The 16,653-nt window shown below is 40.5% G+C and overlaps 1 protein-coding gene across 6 annotated transcripts in view; it reads left to right on the top strand.

The window, feature by feature from the left end:
- LUC7L3 (LUC7 like 3 pre-mRNA splicing factor) overlaps positions 1-16,653 on the top strand; it is a 47,502-nt gene that overhangs the window by 3,746 nt on the left and 27,103 nt on the right. For 4 of the 6 annotated variants that reach the window (XM_073311349.1, XM_073311350.1, XM_073311351.1 and 1 more), the window contains exon 2: positions 14,614-14,680. In XM_073311349.1, coding sequence (XP_073167450.1) covers positions 14,614-14,680 — 67 coding nt within the window. Of the gene's footprint in view, positions 1-9,860; positions 9,930-14,613; positions 14,681-16,653 lie in introns of those variants that run through there. The other 2 variants (XM_073311352.1, XM_073311353.1) reach the window with 2 other exon arrangements.

The raw sequence follows: 16,653 nt of genomic DNA, 5'->3' as shown, positions 1-16,653 counted from the left end.
CTTGTGTGGACTGGTCCAGGCTGAGGTTGATGGTGGGATGGAAATTGTTGAAATTATGGTGGAATTCCTCAAGGGCTTCTTTTCCATGGGTCCAGATGATGAAGATGTCATCAATATAGCGCAAGTAGAGTAGGGACATTAGGGGACGAGAGATGAGGAAGCGTTGTTCTAAGTCAGCCATAAAAATGTTGGCATACTGTGGGGCCATGTGGGTACCCATAGCAGTGCCGCTGATTTGAAGGTATACATTGTCCTCAAATGTGAAATAGTTATGGGTGAGGACAAAGTCACAAAGTTCAGCCACCAGGTTTGCCGTGACATTATTGGGGATACTGTTCCTGATAGCTTGTAGTCCATCTTTGTGTGGAATGTTGATTTAGAAAAGTTTATATCCGTTTACAAATTACTTGTGCAAAATGTTACATCTAGAGGTATGTATTACAGGAAGGATTCACAACTCAAGAAGTATGCATGCTTTTCATAATACTCTTATTTTATTTGAACATGTAATTCAGCCAGGCATTCAGTTCAAAATTTCCCTGTGGTTTTGAGCTCAGAATGCACTGGTGGTACTAGATCCTGGTACTTTGAAATAGATGAATTGGACCATATCTATGCAGGTAAAAAACATGTTTTGAGGGGATGAAGTGTATGTGTTTTCATTCAAGTAAGGTTTCAGAGTAACAGCCGTGTTAGTCTATATTCGCAAAAAGAAAAGGAGGACTTGTGGCACCTTAGAGACTAACCAATTTATTTGAGCATAAGCTTTCGTGAGCTACAGCTCACTTCATCGGATGCATACTGTGGAAAGTACAGAAGATCTTTGGGAACTTTCACTTGAGTTAAACTGATGCTATTGAAAAACATAGGTCTTTTGCCTATATAGACAAGGTCTTGGAGATCAGCCCTCAGGCTGCTACTTAACTTTATTGTTTAGAGAGCAGTGGGTGGTCTGCTACCGTTCCCCTGGCCAGTGGGAAGTTCACAGACTGCTGTTTGAACCCTTTCAGTCTGGTGGGGAATGTGTTTAGTAAAACTCACTGAACATTAAATCCCACCAAATAAGGGAAAATCCATCCTCATCATCGTATCCACTCAATATATGCCACACCTGAACATAGCCATTATATAGACAATATACTTCCATATCTCAATGTCTATACTTTGACCCATTAAACTTTTACCCCCAATCGGGGAGATTGCAGATTATATATTCCTTACACCACCCCTTCCTAAACCAAGTTTCGCACCCCTTGATAATCTGTACCTTATTCCCTGATAACCAGAAACTTCTATGCTTAAACTCTGTACTGTTTTCTTTTTACTTCAGCATCATCTTAATAAAATTATTAAATCTGCTTGCTTCCTGCTTTCATAGAAGCATTTGTGCAATTCATTTAAGCACCACTCTAATGTCTTTATTAAATGCACACTCCTTGAAATGTAGGTTAGTGCAGTTAAGGGAGTGTGTGCTTCGCAGTCAATTGTACTTATCAGAAACATAGCTGTGCCTCCGGGAAGCTGCCTACCCATATAATTTCTCTTATTTCTTTTAGAATACAAGGGTGTTCTTTACTGTGTTTTTCTATGCTAATACAGGTCTAACGTTGTACAGTTTAAATTTAAAAAAAAAATCAAGAAATAACTTTAATATTCCTTAAAGACTAACAGATTTATTTGGGCATAAGCTTTCGTGGGTAAAAAACCACTTCCTGCATCCTTGTTGTTTTTGTGGATATAGACTAACACGGCTACCCCCTGATATTTAATATTCCTTGCGCAACATGAAAGCATTAATATTGCTGTAGAAACCTTAAACTTCATGTTTCTTGTTTTTTAAATTTTAGCTGTGTGGCATTAAGGCTTTGTCTACACTGCCAAGTCGTTTAGAGGTGTTAAAACACACACACGCACCCCGAAAGATAAAAGTTTTGCTAACGACAAGCACCAATATGAACAACGGTGAGAGCGCTCCTGCTGACACCACTAACACCGCTCATTGGGGGGTGGGAGATTTTTGTTGGCAGGAGAGCGCTCTCCTGCCAACAAACATCAGCTACACTGCACGCCTTTTAGTGGCACGGCTGTAGCAGCGCAGTCGTGTCGCCAAAAGCTGCGTTGTATAGACATAGCCTAACAATGCATACAAATTCTCTTGCGTTTATGAATGTCACTGATTGTAAAAACATAAATAAAGAGCTTTGGACTCCATCTAAATGAAAGGCATTAGGTAGTGCAAGAGGAGTACGTTTATAACAATGGATCTCAGTAATCTGTAGGTCTAGCATCTCTGCATGGTTCAGGTAGGGTTAAAGCAAGGCTCCCATTAGAAGGCTGATTGTTCTCTCTCATGCCAGCTTAGTGAAAAACTAATCAAACTGTTATTAGATAATAGTGTACTCTTGTCTTCTAGAAGTTTGGAACCATTATCCTGTAATTGCCAAGAGTCCTTTGGTTTTTGGTAGGAGGAGGATGAAAAGAACCATGTCCGAAGCATAGGCTACTGTTAGCATTTTGAAATGTGTGTGATTTCACTGGAGTTGGAAAACATTGCAAAGTGTGTGGGTTTTAGTACTTGGGAACAAAGTGAAAACATTACAATACAAAACATTAAACACTGATAATTTAGTTCTCATGAGGTTACTCATTTTTATGTCTTTATAATTTGTTCAAGCCATTTTGAAATAATGTAGTAAGAACTGAATTGTGTGTGGTAATTGGATCTTGGTTTGAAACTCCAGTGGAAAACATGCTTATCTTCAAACATTTCAAGGACAGATTTCACCTCTTTGTTTTTGTCAGACAGTTATGGTTTTTACTTTGTTTAACTTTGACAAGAGTAAAGTGCACACTGATGTAAAACTTTGAGATTCCTGTTGCCATCTATAGTGTATTTCAAAATAGCAGGAGATAAGGTTAGTTCTAGGTTTAAGACTATCAGTTTTTTATTTTGTATGTAAGATGAAACTCAATGAGAGCTTAAATATATTAAGGTATTTTCATCTTAACCTGATCAGCATTAAATAGAATCCTACTTTCTGTTCTAATTGGGTGTTCGTTGCGTAATCGTTGAATCAGAATGTATTTTTTATTTCTATAGATCCTCCCATGAAGGCAGGGTACCAAAAATACAAAGTATATTTGACAGGTTTCAGAGTAACAGCCGTGTTAGTCTGTATTCGCAAAAAGAAAAGGAGGACTTGTGGCACCTTAGAGACTAACCAATTTATTAGAGCATAAGCTTTCGTGAGCTACAGCTCACTTCTATTTGTAACTTGTACTCTCTGGTGAGGCTATGGAACTGGATTACAAAACATGACTCTGGAGTAGAGGTGCACAGCAAGGTTATCAGTGGCATGCAAGGATCTGACTGCTGTTAGGTAGAGCCCTGTGTTAAAAAATGAAATGAAATTGAGAGAACCTGGTTCTCCAGGTCTTTAGGGTGGGCTCACTTTCCAGGGCCACCTGCTTCCTGGTAAGGTTCTTGTCACACTCACTTGAGCTGGGGGCACACATGGGGCATGAAGCTCCTACGGCTTGCTCAGCAAAAAAATGTTTGGGAACCTCTGCTATAGAGCAATGATACTCAAACCTGTGGTTTTCAAGTGTGAATAAAATGTTGCACATCTAATGAGGTGCTCTTGGGTTCTTCAAGGAAAATGTAGCTATTTGGGGGGGTCAGGATGGAGACAGGCATGGCCAAATAAATGTGGGTAGTAGTGACTGAGAGAGCAAGCCTTCTCAAATGGCTGAACCATAAATTCTCTTTATACTGAAAACTTAGTTTAGTTTTGGTAAAGGCCTTAGCTGTTTAAACATTAAATTTATTTTGCTTCTTAGTGGCTAACGAGGGATGTTTTAGGATCTAAATAGATTTGATGCACTTAGAACCCTTCACAGATTTTAATCTTTTTTTTTTTTTTTTTGTTCCTCAAAGGGAGATGTATTTAATTCTTTGCAAGTTATAGAATTTTGATGTTGCTAGGGTTGATAAGGATTTTATTTTTTATAAGATTCTTTTAAACAATTCCCTCTCACATACATGAACATTAAGGTCCCCATGGCACTTCCTCATATGAGAGAATTTTTTCTAATGTTTTCAGTACAGACATTCAAGTTACTGGGTTTTATTCTGAGCCCTTCCATTTAGGGCCTGTCTGCATGGGACAGTTTACTGGCAGAACTATACCAGTATAATTGTACGGCTGTAGTTTTTGTGGTATAACTCCCCATGTGGACACTCTTATTCTGGAATAAATGTCTATGCAGGGAGCTATACTGGGATAGTTCTGCCAGTAAATTTAATTTCTCTGTGTAGGCAAGCCCTTGAATTGCTGTGGGAGCCATGGGTGAGGTACTTCTCTGTGCCTCCGTTTTCTCATCTGTAAAATGGGGAGTAATACTTGCCTACTGCATAGAGGTGTTCAAGGATTAAGATTTCTGAACAGGTTTGAGATAATTGGACGTAAAGTGTTAAGTATTTCTTTGTGGCACTCTGCCATTCTAGAGTCTATTCAAATGTGAGACTTAAGAGAGAGAGAATTCAGCAGTATATTGGACCTTTTCCTTTCTGTTGGGGGACTTGAGAAGGTTCACATGTTGTAACAGTAAAAAGTTGCAAGACAATTGAATAAGTGCTAATTATTTACATTGCTTGCAAACCACTGTAGCATAACTTTTGGAGTGAAGAAATTTCCTCAGCTGTGTTTAAAACACTGTTACTACAGTGTGTCATAACCACAAATAATTGCTAATACCTCAGTTTTCCAGGAAAAGGGCCCAACATAGTTAAGAGTTCTGATTATCTCTTATTCTGGTTAGATGTTGCATATCGTGAAAAAAGAAAAGCACTTGTTAGGAGAAGTAGACAGTCTGTAATCTCTTGCTATGTGGTTATAAGCATCATAGGTGCATATAGCAAAGTCTGTTGCTGAAGATTTAAGGGAAATTCTGAGTGGAGAGCAAAGTAATAGTTCCAAGAGTTTTGTTTGGTGTCCCTGTTAGAAGTTCATGAACCTGCTTCTTGTCTCTGTCAGCTCTGATAATCAAGGACCAGATTTTGTACCTGTTATCGTAACTAAAATTTTTCTTGCACTCAGTTTTGCTTTGTGTAGGGGAAAGATAAAGAACCAATTGGTTAAATATATGAAAATTTTTCATAAGGAGGCTACTATAATATAAATATGGGGGGGGGGAGAAGTTAGCTGTCTGATGACTGTAAATAGATCCCCCCCTGCCCCTTGATTCAGGCATACTGCATGATTTTTCTTCACTCAAGTGTTCTTCAAACCATTTCTTGAAAGAGTCCATGTAGTTCAATATTTACTTGATACTAATAGAAGTAGTAATTTTTTTTTCTTCTATACCAGTCCCTAGTGGTAATTTATAACATGGTGTAACAATCAGAATTGCCTGCTTTGGAGCACTCATCTGATTTTAAAAGTGCAAGTCACATTTTCAACTCTTGAAATCTTTCTAGGTTGGGAGGTATGGCTCTTTGCTTCACTATCCCAAGTTAGGGAAGAGAAGTAAGCTGCTGTTCTGTGTGTGTGTACAAAACTTTTTTGTACAGCATGGAGCACATGCTATTACTGGAGTCAGAACATGTAAATATAGCCACATATAGCTGAGGATGACTACCAGAGCGGGCTGCTTGCCCTTCTGTGGGGAAAAAATAGGGCTTCTCAAGCATGCCATTTTTAAAAGGAATGCTGTCAAGGAATCATTCATAGTTTTCCATAAGTTCATAACTAATATAGTACTTAGAATCTTGAAGTGAAGTTTTCTTTAATAAATCTTTCCCCCTTTTCGTTATATCAATACATTGGTTGGTTAGGTACTTGAAAGCAGCACAACAAACAGTTGACCTTCATCTTCAATTTTTATTTTTTTTTCCCTTCAATAATACTTCAGAAATACTCCTGTAAGAGCAACTACATGGACTGCATCAACAACTGGTCTTACAAAGCAAGGTAGATAAGATTTTGACCGTACCAACCTTGGCGCAGGTACAGCCAAGAATTTTTGGTAATACTGTATTTTAAAAGGAGATAAGGCTTGGTTTTGGTTTTACCTGCCAGGAAGCCCACAGAGCACAAGCTAAAATTTTTCAAATGTTGGTCCTTCAAGATAGGCAACTAAATCCATATTTAGGCCCTTAATATGTACGTGGCTTGATTTTTGAGCTGCTGAGCTTTTGTAACACCCACTTTGGAAAAATTTGCCCATAGGTTATAGCTACACACCTTGTCCAGTAAGATGTGGGCTTGAAACAGTAGTGTTGTTTTTTTGTTTGTTTGTTTTAAATCACAGATGATACCAGCATGATTAGGTGTTATGCCTGCTCTTTCACAGTGGCATCTAATTGTACTGAAGCCTGCTCAACTTTATCTATGCAGCTTTTCAAGACACTGACCCTCCTGGATCAAGCCATCTAATTTGGCACCCATCAGTACTATAATTGACTTGGAGTAAGTCTGTGTGTGTGTTACATTTGTTTTAAGCTTTCCCCAGGAATTCACAGTGCTGGAAGCTGGAAAAGTTATTTTCAAAGAGCATCTTTGTCTTATATGTGATAGAATTGAGTTTTAGGTTACTTTAAAAAAATCTTGACATGTATTCCTACTCCTTAGAATCATACTTCCCTTTCCTCCTCATCTTGTTTGATAAGGATAAAAGTCTTTGTGCCCTTTATTGGTTTTGTATGACATATAAAATCATTTCAGTATTGTTTGGGTGCTGTTGTTTGTTCTTACATTGGAAATACAAAAATACTGGGTTTTGACTTCCCAGTTTTTGCTAAAAAACCACATTTGGTTTAGTAGCATCACAATAACCTTGATACCTGAGCTAAGCCTTTCCCAGCTCTCAAATTGAGGTGGGAGGATATGTCATGTTAGATATAGGGCTGTCAAGCGATTACAGAAATTAATCGCACTGAACACAGAATACAAGGTGTGCAGTGCAAACTTTATATTTTTTTATTACAAGTATTTGCACTGTAAAAAAACAAAGAAATAGTATTTTTCAGTTCACCTAATACAAGTACTGTAGTGCAGTCTCTTTATCATGAAAGTTGAATTTACAAATGTAGAATTATGTACAAAAAACTGCATTCAAAAATAAAACAATCAAATTTTAGAGCCTACAAGTACACTCAGTCCTACTTCTTGTTCAGCCAATTGCTCAGACAAGTTTGTTTACATTTGCAGGAGATAATGCTGCCACTTCTTTTTTACAATGTTACCTGAAAGTACGAACAGGCGTTCCCATTGCATTGTTGTAGCTGGTTGCAAGATATTTACATGCCAGATGCGCTAAAAATACTTTGTCCCTTCTTGCTTCAACTGCTGTTTCAGAGGACGTGTCCATACTGATGATGGGTTCTGTTCAATGATAATCCAAAGCAGTGCAGACTGATGCGTGTTCGTTTTCATTGTTTGAGTCAGATGCCACCAGCAGAAGATTGATTTTCTTTTTTGGTAGTTCAGGTTCTGTAGCTTCTGCGTTGGAGTGTTGCTCTTTTAAGACTTCTGAAAGCATGCTCCACACCTCGTCCCTCTCAGATTTTGGAAGGCACTTCAGATTCTTAAACCTTGGGTTGAGTGCTGTAGCTGTCTTTAGAAATCTCACATTGGTACCTTCTTTCCTTTTTGTCACATCTGCAGTAAAAGTGTTCTTAAAATGAACAACATGTGCGGGTCATCATCTGAGACTGCTATAACATAAAATATATGGCAGAATGCAGGTAAAACAGAGCAGGGGACATACAATTCTCCCCCAAGGAGTTCAGTCACAAATTTAATTAATGCTTTTTTTTTTTTAACGCACATCAATCATCAGCATGGAAGCATGTCTTCTGGGACGGTGGCCGAAGCATAAAGGGGCTTGTGCATGTTTAGCGTATCTGGCACGTAAATACCTTACAATGCCGGCTACAAAAGTGCCATGCAAATGCCTGTTCTCACTTTCTGGTGATATAGTAAATAAGAAGAGGGCAGCATTATCTCCTGTAAATGTAAACAAACTTGTTTGTCTTAGTCTGAACAAGAAGTAGGACTGAGTGGACTTGTAGGCTCTGAAGTTTTACATTGTTTTGTTTTTGAATGCAGTTATGTAACCTAATTTTACTTGTAAGCAAAAAAGGATGAATTACTCTCTCAACTTACTATTTACCTGTATTTCTCCAGTGTCTCCCCATAACACATTGCACCTTATATTGCACTTACAAAAAAGCACCCATTGCTAATTATGGCCAGATCTAAAGCCTGACTAGAATGGGTTTTGGATCAGGGCCTAAGTATGGCTACAAAAGAATAGCCTTTTCTAACCACATCTGAGATTTAATTTATTCTTGATGAAGTCAGCTTAAATCGTTAAGAGCTTGATTAATGTTGCCATCGATTGTTTCTCTTCAAAGAAAGACATTCTTCTTGTCACTAATTAGGATTATGGTTAGAAATATGGCATTTTACTCAGCAAATCTGCTTTTTTAATGGCCTGTTAGTGAAATAAACTACTTTTTACTACTATTATTACCACAGAACCAATACTCATCTAGTACTGAGAGAGATTGCTGTCTGCCTCATATATTAACAGACTTGTTAATTAATTTTCAATAAGAAATCTTACTGGTGATGAAGGATAAGCCAGAAAGAAGTCCAGTCAGGTTTGATTTGAATATCCCAAGTTGAGGTTGCCATTTAGTGTATAAAAAGTCTTCATATTTGTTACTGAGCAAACTTGCTGTAGCGTCACTGAGAGAAAAACATGCCACTTTTAGACTCTCTGTTCATAGTAGACATGCATTTTATAGTGAAAGAATTGTATTTTCTCATTACTTCAAAAATTGTAAAAAGGAATGGGCGAGTCTCTGTCTTCCACATAAGTGGGAGAATTTTAGAAATCAACTATTAAACTGAGTTTGAAGTGTGAAAATACAACGTTTGGGGTGCAAACAGGGTCCAGTGTGTTACTTTTAGTGTTTTGCAGGGAATCGTAGTATGTATGTAGTATCTCAACACTAGTTATTTACATTTAATTAATTAAAAAGAAAAGGAGTACTTGTGGCACCTTAGAGACTAACAGATTTATTTGAGCATAAGCTTTCGTGAGCTACAGCTCACTTCATCGGATGCGAATCCAATGAGGTGAGCTGTAGCTCACGAAAGCTTATGCTCAAATAAATTTGTTAGTCTCTAAGGGTGCCACAAGTACTCCTTTTCTTTTTGCGACTACAGACTAACATGGCTGCTACTCTGAAACCTTTAATTAATTGACTTCCAATTAATTCAAAGTAATTAAATTGTAAAGGCTACTTTCTAGTGTTCCCTAGTAAATACCCACGATAACCCCTCAGGCAAACTACAATTTTTGTAGGTTGGAACAAATATCTGGAGAGTGTCCAGACTAGCCTTTTAAAAATGTGTTAACAATTCAAGTTAATTGGCAGTCATTTTGATAGAGGTAAAATCTCTAGTGAAAAACTAATTAAGGTGACCTTTGGGCTTTTTGTGGGGGTAGGAGGATTTGAGTGAGCTTGATATTTTTGTTTGCTGCTTTATGATGTATAAAGAGTCTGAAAGTTTGTGTCTTTTACGTTACAAATATCAAGAATGGTCTTTCTTTGCTGGGAGAAATGGAATATAAGAGGGGTTTTCAGGAATCTTAAGTTTATACAAGGAGCAAGAAGATAGAACTTTCCAGCCTAGTCAAGAGCTGAATTTCCAATCTAAAACACAAGCTTTTTTTAGCACCTTTTGTTGTCAGAGGATGTAGAAAAAATGTTTGCAGCCTTAATTTTTCCATATTAAAAAGTGTAAAAGGCCACTTTTTTTTTCTTCTTTCTTTTTTTATTGCAGGTCACCTTTAAATAAAGGTTTTAAAGGCATTACTATGAGGCCTGGAAAAACAACTGGATAATAAACTAGGTAACTTTTTGAATATTAGTGTCCCCCACCACAGCTCAAAATCCACTTACCACAAAGGAGTAGGCTGGATTTGAGTCAGGGTGGGTTGATTAGATCAAAGTGCCTTAAATTAATAAGGAGATCTTGATTTAAATATTTTTTCCAGTTGTACTTTTTAGTTATTTCCCTAGAGAAAGGTTGATTCTTGTTGGTTGGTAACCATGAAAACATGTTAATTTGTAACTATATATCCTTTACACATAAGCCACTTCTACACTACAGACTTTGGTCGACACAAGTTATGTTGGCATAAAGCCGCTGTTAGTATATCATTAGTATGCATGCTCACTTGGCTCCTTGCATTGGTGCTGTACATGCTTACTAGGATTCCATGTGGCGTTGCATAGTGCGGTGAACCGTGGAAAGGTATCCCAATGTTTGACCCACCACTGGCACTGTCTTTTGGGAAGTTTTGGCAGTGGGACAGAAATGCGTCACACGGGGTATGTGGGAGCAGGGAGTTAACTTCCCAGCATGCAGCTGTCTCTATCTCATCATGTCATCTATGTCCGATAATTTTTGCACCTTTTAAAAAAAATCCCACAGACCTGCACAGACTTCCTCACTGTCCACCATCTCTGACGGAAGCATGGAACCTGCACAGCTCTGCACTATTGTCATAAGCATCGCAAGCATAGGACACACGGTCCTTTGGTATTTGCAGAGCCATAAGAAGAACTGAATCAGTATGGAATATGACTATTTTTTGGATGACAGATAGCTGTGGGACATAGCAAGGACCAATTCAAAGTCGGTGGTGTTCACAGAGCAGCTGCCAATATAGAGCACTGCCTCTGGGCTTGAGAAACAAGCACTGACTGTTGGGATTCTATAGTAATGCAGGCTTGGGGTGGTTAGCATTGGCTGCAGAACTTTTGCATATGGAAAACCACATTCCTGGATCTGTATGCCAAGTTTGCTCTAGCCCTCCAGGACAGGGACACCAGAATGAGAGCTTCATTGATAGTGGAAAAGCAAGTGGTGATTGTAGTGTAGAAAATTGCAGTGCTGGATTGCTACTGGTCAGTGGGAAATCATTTTGGAGTTGGAATATCCACTGGGGGTTGTTGTCATGTAAGCGTGCAGGGCCATTAGTCGTCTCCTGCTATGCAGGACTGTGACTCTGAGCAATGTGCAGGACATAGTGAAAGGATTGGCAGTAATGGAGTCTCTGAACTGTGTGGTGTCGCAATAGATGGCATGCCTATCCCCCACAGAGTACATCAACAGAAAGGGCTACTTTTCTATGAAAAGAAAAGGAGTACTTATTTCATAGAATCATAGAATATCAGGGTTGGAAGGGACCTCAGGAGGTCATCTAGTCCAACCCCCTGCTCAGAGCAGGACCAATCCCCAATTTTTGCCCCAGTTCCCTAGATGGCCCCCTCAAGGATTGAACTCACAACCCTGGGCTTAGCAGGCCAATGCTCCAACCACTGAGCTATCCCTCCTCCCCTCTTGGCACCTTAGAGACTAAAAAATTTATTTGAACATAAGCTTTTGTGAGCTACAGTGAAGTGAGCTGTAGCTCACAAAAGCTCATGCTCAAATAAATGTATTAGTCTCTAAGGTGCCACAAATCCTCCTTTTCTTTTTGCGGATACAGACTAACACGACTGCTACTCTGAAACCTACTTTCTGTGGTTATGCAAGCATTGGTGGATCACTGGGGATGTTTCACCAACATCAATGTTGGCTGGTCAGGGATGCTTGTGTCTTTAAGAACACAGGACTTAAAGACGGAAAGGACTTAAAGGACTTAAAGACTGTTCAGAAAGCTACAACCAGGGACTTCCTTTCCCAACCAGCAGATTACTATTGTCGTTGTTTACCTGTCAGTAGGGATCCCTGTCAGTAGGGATCCTGGGTGACCCAACCTACCCTTGCACCCACTGTCTTATGAAGCCATACACCCGCCACCTTGGCAGCACCAAGGAAGGATTCCACTATCAGCTCAGCAGGTGCAGAATGACATTGAATGCACTTTTGGTAGATGGAAGGGACACTAGTGTTGTTTATTCACAAAGATTGAATCTCAGTGAAAAAACATCCCAATGGCTATAGCTGCCTACTGTGTCCTGCATAATATCCGTGAAGCAAAGGGGGAAAGTTGCTGTCAGGGTGAAGGGCAGAGGTGGAGTGTCTGTCTTCTGAGTTTGATCAGCCAGACACAAGGATTACTGGAAGAGCTCAGTGAGGTGCTAGGTGGCTCAGGAAGGCTTTGAAAGAGCACTTCAACAGCGAGCCACAGTAATGCATTCTGATGTACTATGGTCTACTTTGCTGTGTTGTTTTGGGGCCTGTAAGAAATTGTGTGGTGCTTGTACATCTGACTGTACCACTGTCAGTGCACCTATTAATTTTCCTGTGCTTGTTGCACATTTATGATTATTACACTGTCACTGATCCTGTGGGTTGTCACAGTTCAGTAACAAGTAAGTGGGCTCAGAGCTGCTAGGCGCTCTGCGGCATATGTTGTGAACTAAAAGCTTGCTTGTTTTCCAGATAATAGAATTTTATTCAGTAACAAAACCAATGCAAAAAAAAATCTGTGCAACTTTAAAAGCAGATACATAAACTAATATATTACTGGAACAGAACTTAATGAGGAGAAAGAACATTCATGTACATTTTACCTGCACATACACTGACCTGTGAAAGCCACGGTTGCTGTAGATGAAGTTGTGGTTGTCCTTAATGCCCCCCGATGCCATGTGGAATGTTGCGGGGGGGAGGGTGTAGGTAGGTGTTATAATGCAGTTCTTCATGGACTGCAAAGGGAGGTGAGCCCGTGATTGTTAAACTGAGATTCCACAAGAGTTTGCAGTATCTGTGTTTGCTACTGGAGAAGCCCCATTATGTCCTGTGCATCTCACTCTTCTTTTCCTGCAGGGACCCTTGTGCCTTTCTCCTGTCTGCTCTTTCCTTCTCCAGGCTGTCTGCTGCATTGACCCTCCGGGCCTTTTGCTCATGGTCTGACGCAGCATTGGCTTGCAGGATGTTATTGGACGTATCATCCTGATTCCTCTTCTTTTTCCTCCTTACTTGGTTCAGGTGTGAAGGGGAAATCCCTCAAGGCTGCTGCTGCAGCAGCTGCAAATAAAACACATATGTCCACATAGTCACAACAAAAAGTGAAATGTCATCTTCAGAACTCCCTTCCCTTGCTCCCCTACAGTTTTCAACAAAATATGCTTACTGGCACTTCTGCTTCTGAGTGCTTGTGCACAGTGCCATTCACAGCAGCTGTGGTCAGTATAGCCCACCAGGGGTGAGGGAAATCAGGGGGGAATTGCTCAGCTGCCTGAAACTGAGTATAGGGCAACAACAATGAATATATTGGCACCTGCAGGCAGTGGTGATTTTAGCTGATACCTCGCTTCTGAGGATAGCAAAGGCAGAGAGAGCACAGCTGCTGCTGGCATCTTGAAGCCGCCTAGTCAAGTATGCTGCTAGCCTAAGTACTGCAATAGTTCCTGCCGAAGTTATCGCTGACTGGCATGGGAAAGTGTTGTACTTTGGAGAAAGAAATAAGTCTGCCATCCCTAGAAACTTCTGGAAGAGGATTACAGAGCACCTCCATGAAAGTCCCATTGAGATCTCTCAGAAGGTTTCAAAGGACGTCCCTGTATACATAAACTGCCTCTCATGACACCTCCCTGCCCTTGCCTCACTCTACAGAGGAATAAAAAGCAGATAAGTGCTACCTCCTTTGTTGTACCACTACCTCTTCTAGTACAAGTAAATTAATGAAAAGTCAATAACTGTCCTGTTAAGTTGGTTCAAACATCACTGTAATGGGAAATAAATTTACACACTTACCTGAGATTCCGTCCCCTGCATCAGGCTCACCCATGCTCGACTGACTGGACTGTGGGGGAGCCTCAAACAGGTCCTGGCTCACAGCATAGGCATACCCCCTCCACTCCCCAGTCACATGTCTCTTATCCTCTTAGTCTTTGCTGTTCATGCCAGGGGCCTGTGACTTGGGCTTCTTAGAGGAGCCTGTGGGGGTGTGGAGGTCTTCACCAAGTATAGCATGCGGCTCTTCGTAAAGGCATCAGGTCTGCAGACTGACATCAGATTGACTGTCAACCTCCCTGGCATTCTGATACACTTGACGCAGTTCCTCTACTTTCACTTGACACGGGTGCTGGTCCCTTTTGTGTACCCCTTCTGTATCCTCCATGCAATCTGCTCGTAGATGGCCACATTTCTGCGCTGTAGCTGTGCTTGTGCAGTCTCTTCTCCTCACAGGCCCAGGACATCCACTATCTCCTGTCTACTCCAAGCCAGAGCATGTCTGGAGCATGTAGCCAGTATGGTCAGCTGGCTATTTATGACAGCTATTTTGGGATGCAGGAACACACTATTTAACAACAATATAAAGGAACACCGTGTGTTGCAATGGAAAAGAGGATTTATCCATGTGCATGGGGTAGTCAGGAAGGCATGCTGTCTTCTCTGCTGTAGCCAAGTAGCACATGTCTGTGTGCATTCTGTGTTCCAAGAAACTTTGTAGACTGCATAGAAATAAGTATAGAAGGAAGTTTCGCTTTTTACCTTAGAATGAACATATGATGTAATTAATTAAACTAGTCCAAATAAGAAGAAAAATAGTTAATTTGTTTTCTCTCTCTCTTAGGTTTGTAAATACTACCTTTGTGGGTTTTGTCCAGCTGAATTATTTACAAATACCCGTTCTGACTTAGGTAAGTGTTCGTTTGTGCGGGGGGGGCGTGTCATTCACTGTCATTAAAATGAAATTTAAGATGTCACCTGATAACTCCCTTCTGCTTCCAGATTAGTAGTTACAATTGACCTTCTATCTGTGACATGGGATATTCATTTTCTTTAGTGTATATTCTGTCAACACGTTGTAAAACTAGTTTTTTCAGGTCTGCCAGTAACTTGATTTCAGCAATAGCAATGTTGATATAATATCATGGATAGACTGCATAACCAATGAAAAAGTATTGGAGATTAATTGGAGGATTGGGCCAAATTGGAGGATTGGGCCAAAAGAAATCTGATGAGATTCAATAAGGATAAGTGCAGGGTCCTGCACTTAGGATGGAAGAATCCAATGCACCGCTACAGACTAGGGGCCGAATGGCTAGGCAGCAGTTCTGCGGAAAAGGACCTAGGGGTGACAGTGGACGAGAAGCTGGATATGAGTTAGCAGTGTGCCCTTGTTGCCAAGAAGGCCAATGGCATTTTGGGATGTATAAGTAGGGGCATAGCGAGCAGATCGAGGGACGTGATCGTTCCCCTCTATTCGACATTGGTGAGGCCTCATCTGGAGTACTGTGTCCAGTTTTGGGCCCCACACTTCAAGAAGGATGTGGATAAATTGGAGAGAGTCCAGCGAAGGGCAACAAAAATGATTAGGGGTCTAGAACACATGAGTTATGAGGAGAGGCTGAGGGAGCTGGGATTGTTTAGCCTGCAGAAGAGAAGAATGAGGGGGGATTTGATAGCTGCTTTCAACTACCTGAAAGGGGGTTCCAAAGAGGATGGCTCTAGACTGTTCTCAATGGTAGCAGATGACAGAACGAGGAGTAATGGTCTCAAGTTGCAGTGGGGGAGGTTTAGATTGGATATTAGGAAAAACTTTTTCACTAAGAGGGTGGTGAAACACTGGAATGCGTTACCTAGGGAGGTGGTAGAATCTCCTTCCTTAGAGGTTTTTAAGGTCAGGCTTGACAAAGCCCTGGCTGGGATGATTTAACTGGGAATTGGTCCTGCTTCGAGCAGGGGGTTGGACTAGATGACCTTCAGGGGTCCCTTCCAACCCTGATATTCTATGATTCTATGATTATTGGAACTTGGCAAAATCTAGTCAGATTTTATGAAAAGAAAGATTAGATTTGCAGGGTACATTTTCAGAAGTTCAGTGGGCAGTGCATGTTTATGGGCACTGGAAAGTAAAGTGGATGGCAGAAAAAGAAGATCCTGGGTGGATGATGTGGTGTCCTGGGTGGATCAAAAGGACTATTCATCCACAAAGAGATTAGCAGAGGATCATGCAGAATGGGCTACAATGGTTACAAATCTCTAGTAATGGCCACACCACAACAGAAAAAAAAGGAGTACTTGTGGCACCTTAGAGAGTAACAAATTTATTTGAGCATAAGCTTTTGTGAGCTACAGCTCACTTCATCGGATGTATTCAGTGGAAAATACAGTGGGGAGATTTATATACACAGAGAACATGAAACAATGGGTACCATACACACTGTAACGAGAAAAGAAAAGGAGTACTTGTGGCACCTTAGAGACTAACAAATTTATTTGTGCATAAGCTTTCACGAGCTACAGCTCACTTCATCGGATGCATGCAGTAGAAAATACAGTGGGGAGATTTTATATACGCAGACAACATGAAACAACTGGACAGTCTCTACGTAAAAGAATAATTGGACACAAATCAGACGTCAAGAACTGCTGAATTGGAATTAATTTGCAAACTGGACACAATTAACTTAGGTTTGAATAAAGACTGGGAATGGAGTGGATGTGTCATTACACAAAGTAAAACTATTTCCCTATGTTTATTCTCTGCCCCTTCTCTCTCTCTCCCCCCCCTCTCTCCCCCCCGCACCCCTCCCCCCGTTCCTCACACGTTCTTGTCAACGGCTGGAAATGGCCCATTTTGATTATCACTACAAAAGGTTGTGGGTTT

This window comes from Lepidochelys kempii, chromosome 14, assembly GCF_965140265.1.
Source record: "Lepidochelys kempii isolate rLepKem1 chromosome 14, rLepKem1.hap2, whole genome shotgun sequence".
In the NCBI taxonomy this organism is placed as follows: Eukaryota; Metazoa; Chordata; order Testudines; family Cheloniidae; genus Lepidochelys; species Lepidochelys kempii.
Note: the sequence above shows the minus strand (reverse complement) of the source record. Positions and strands in the feature narration are given on the sequence as shown.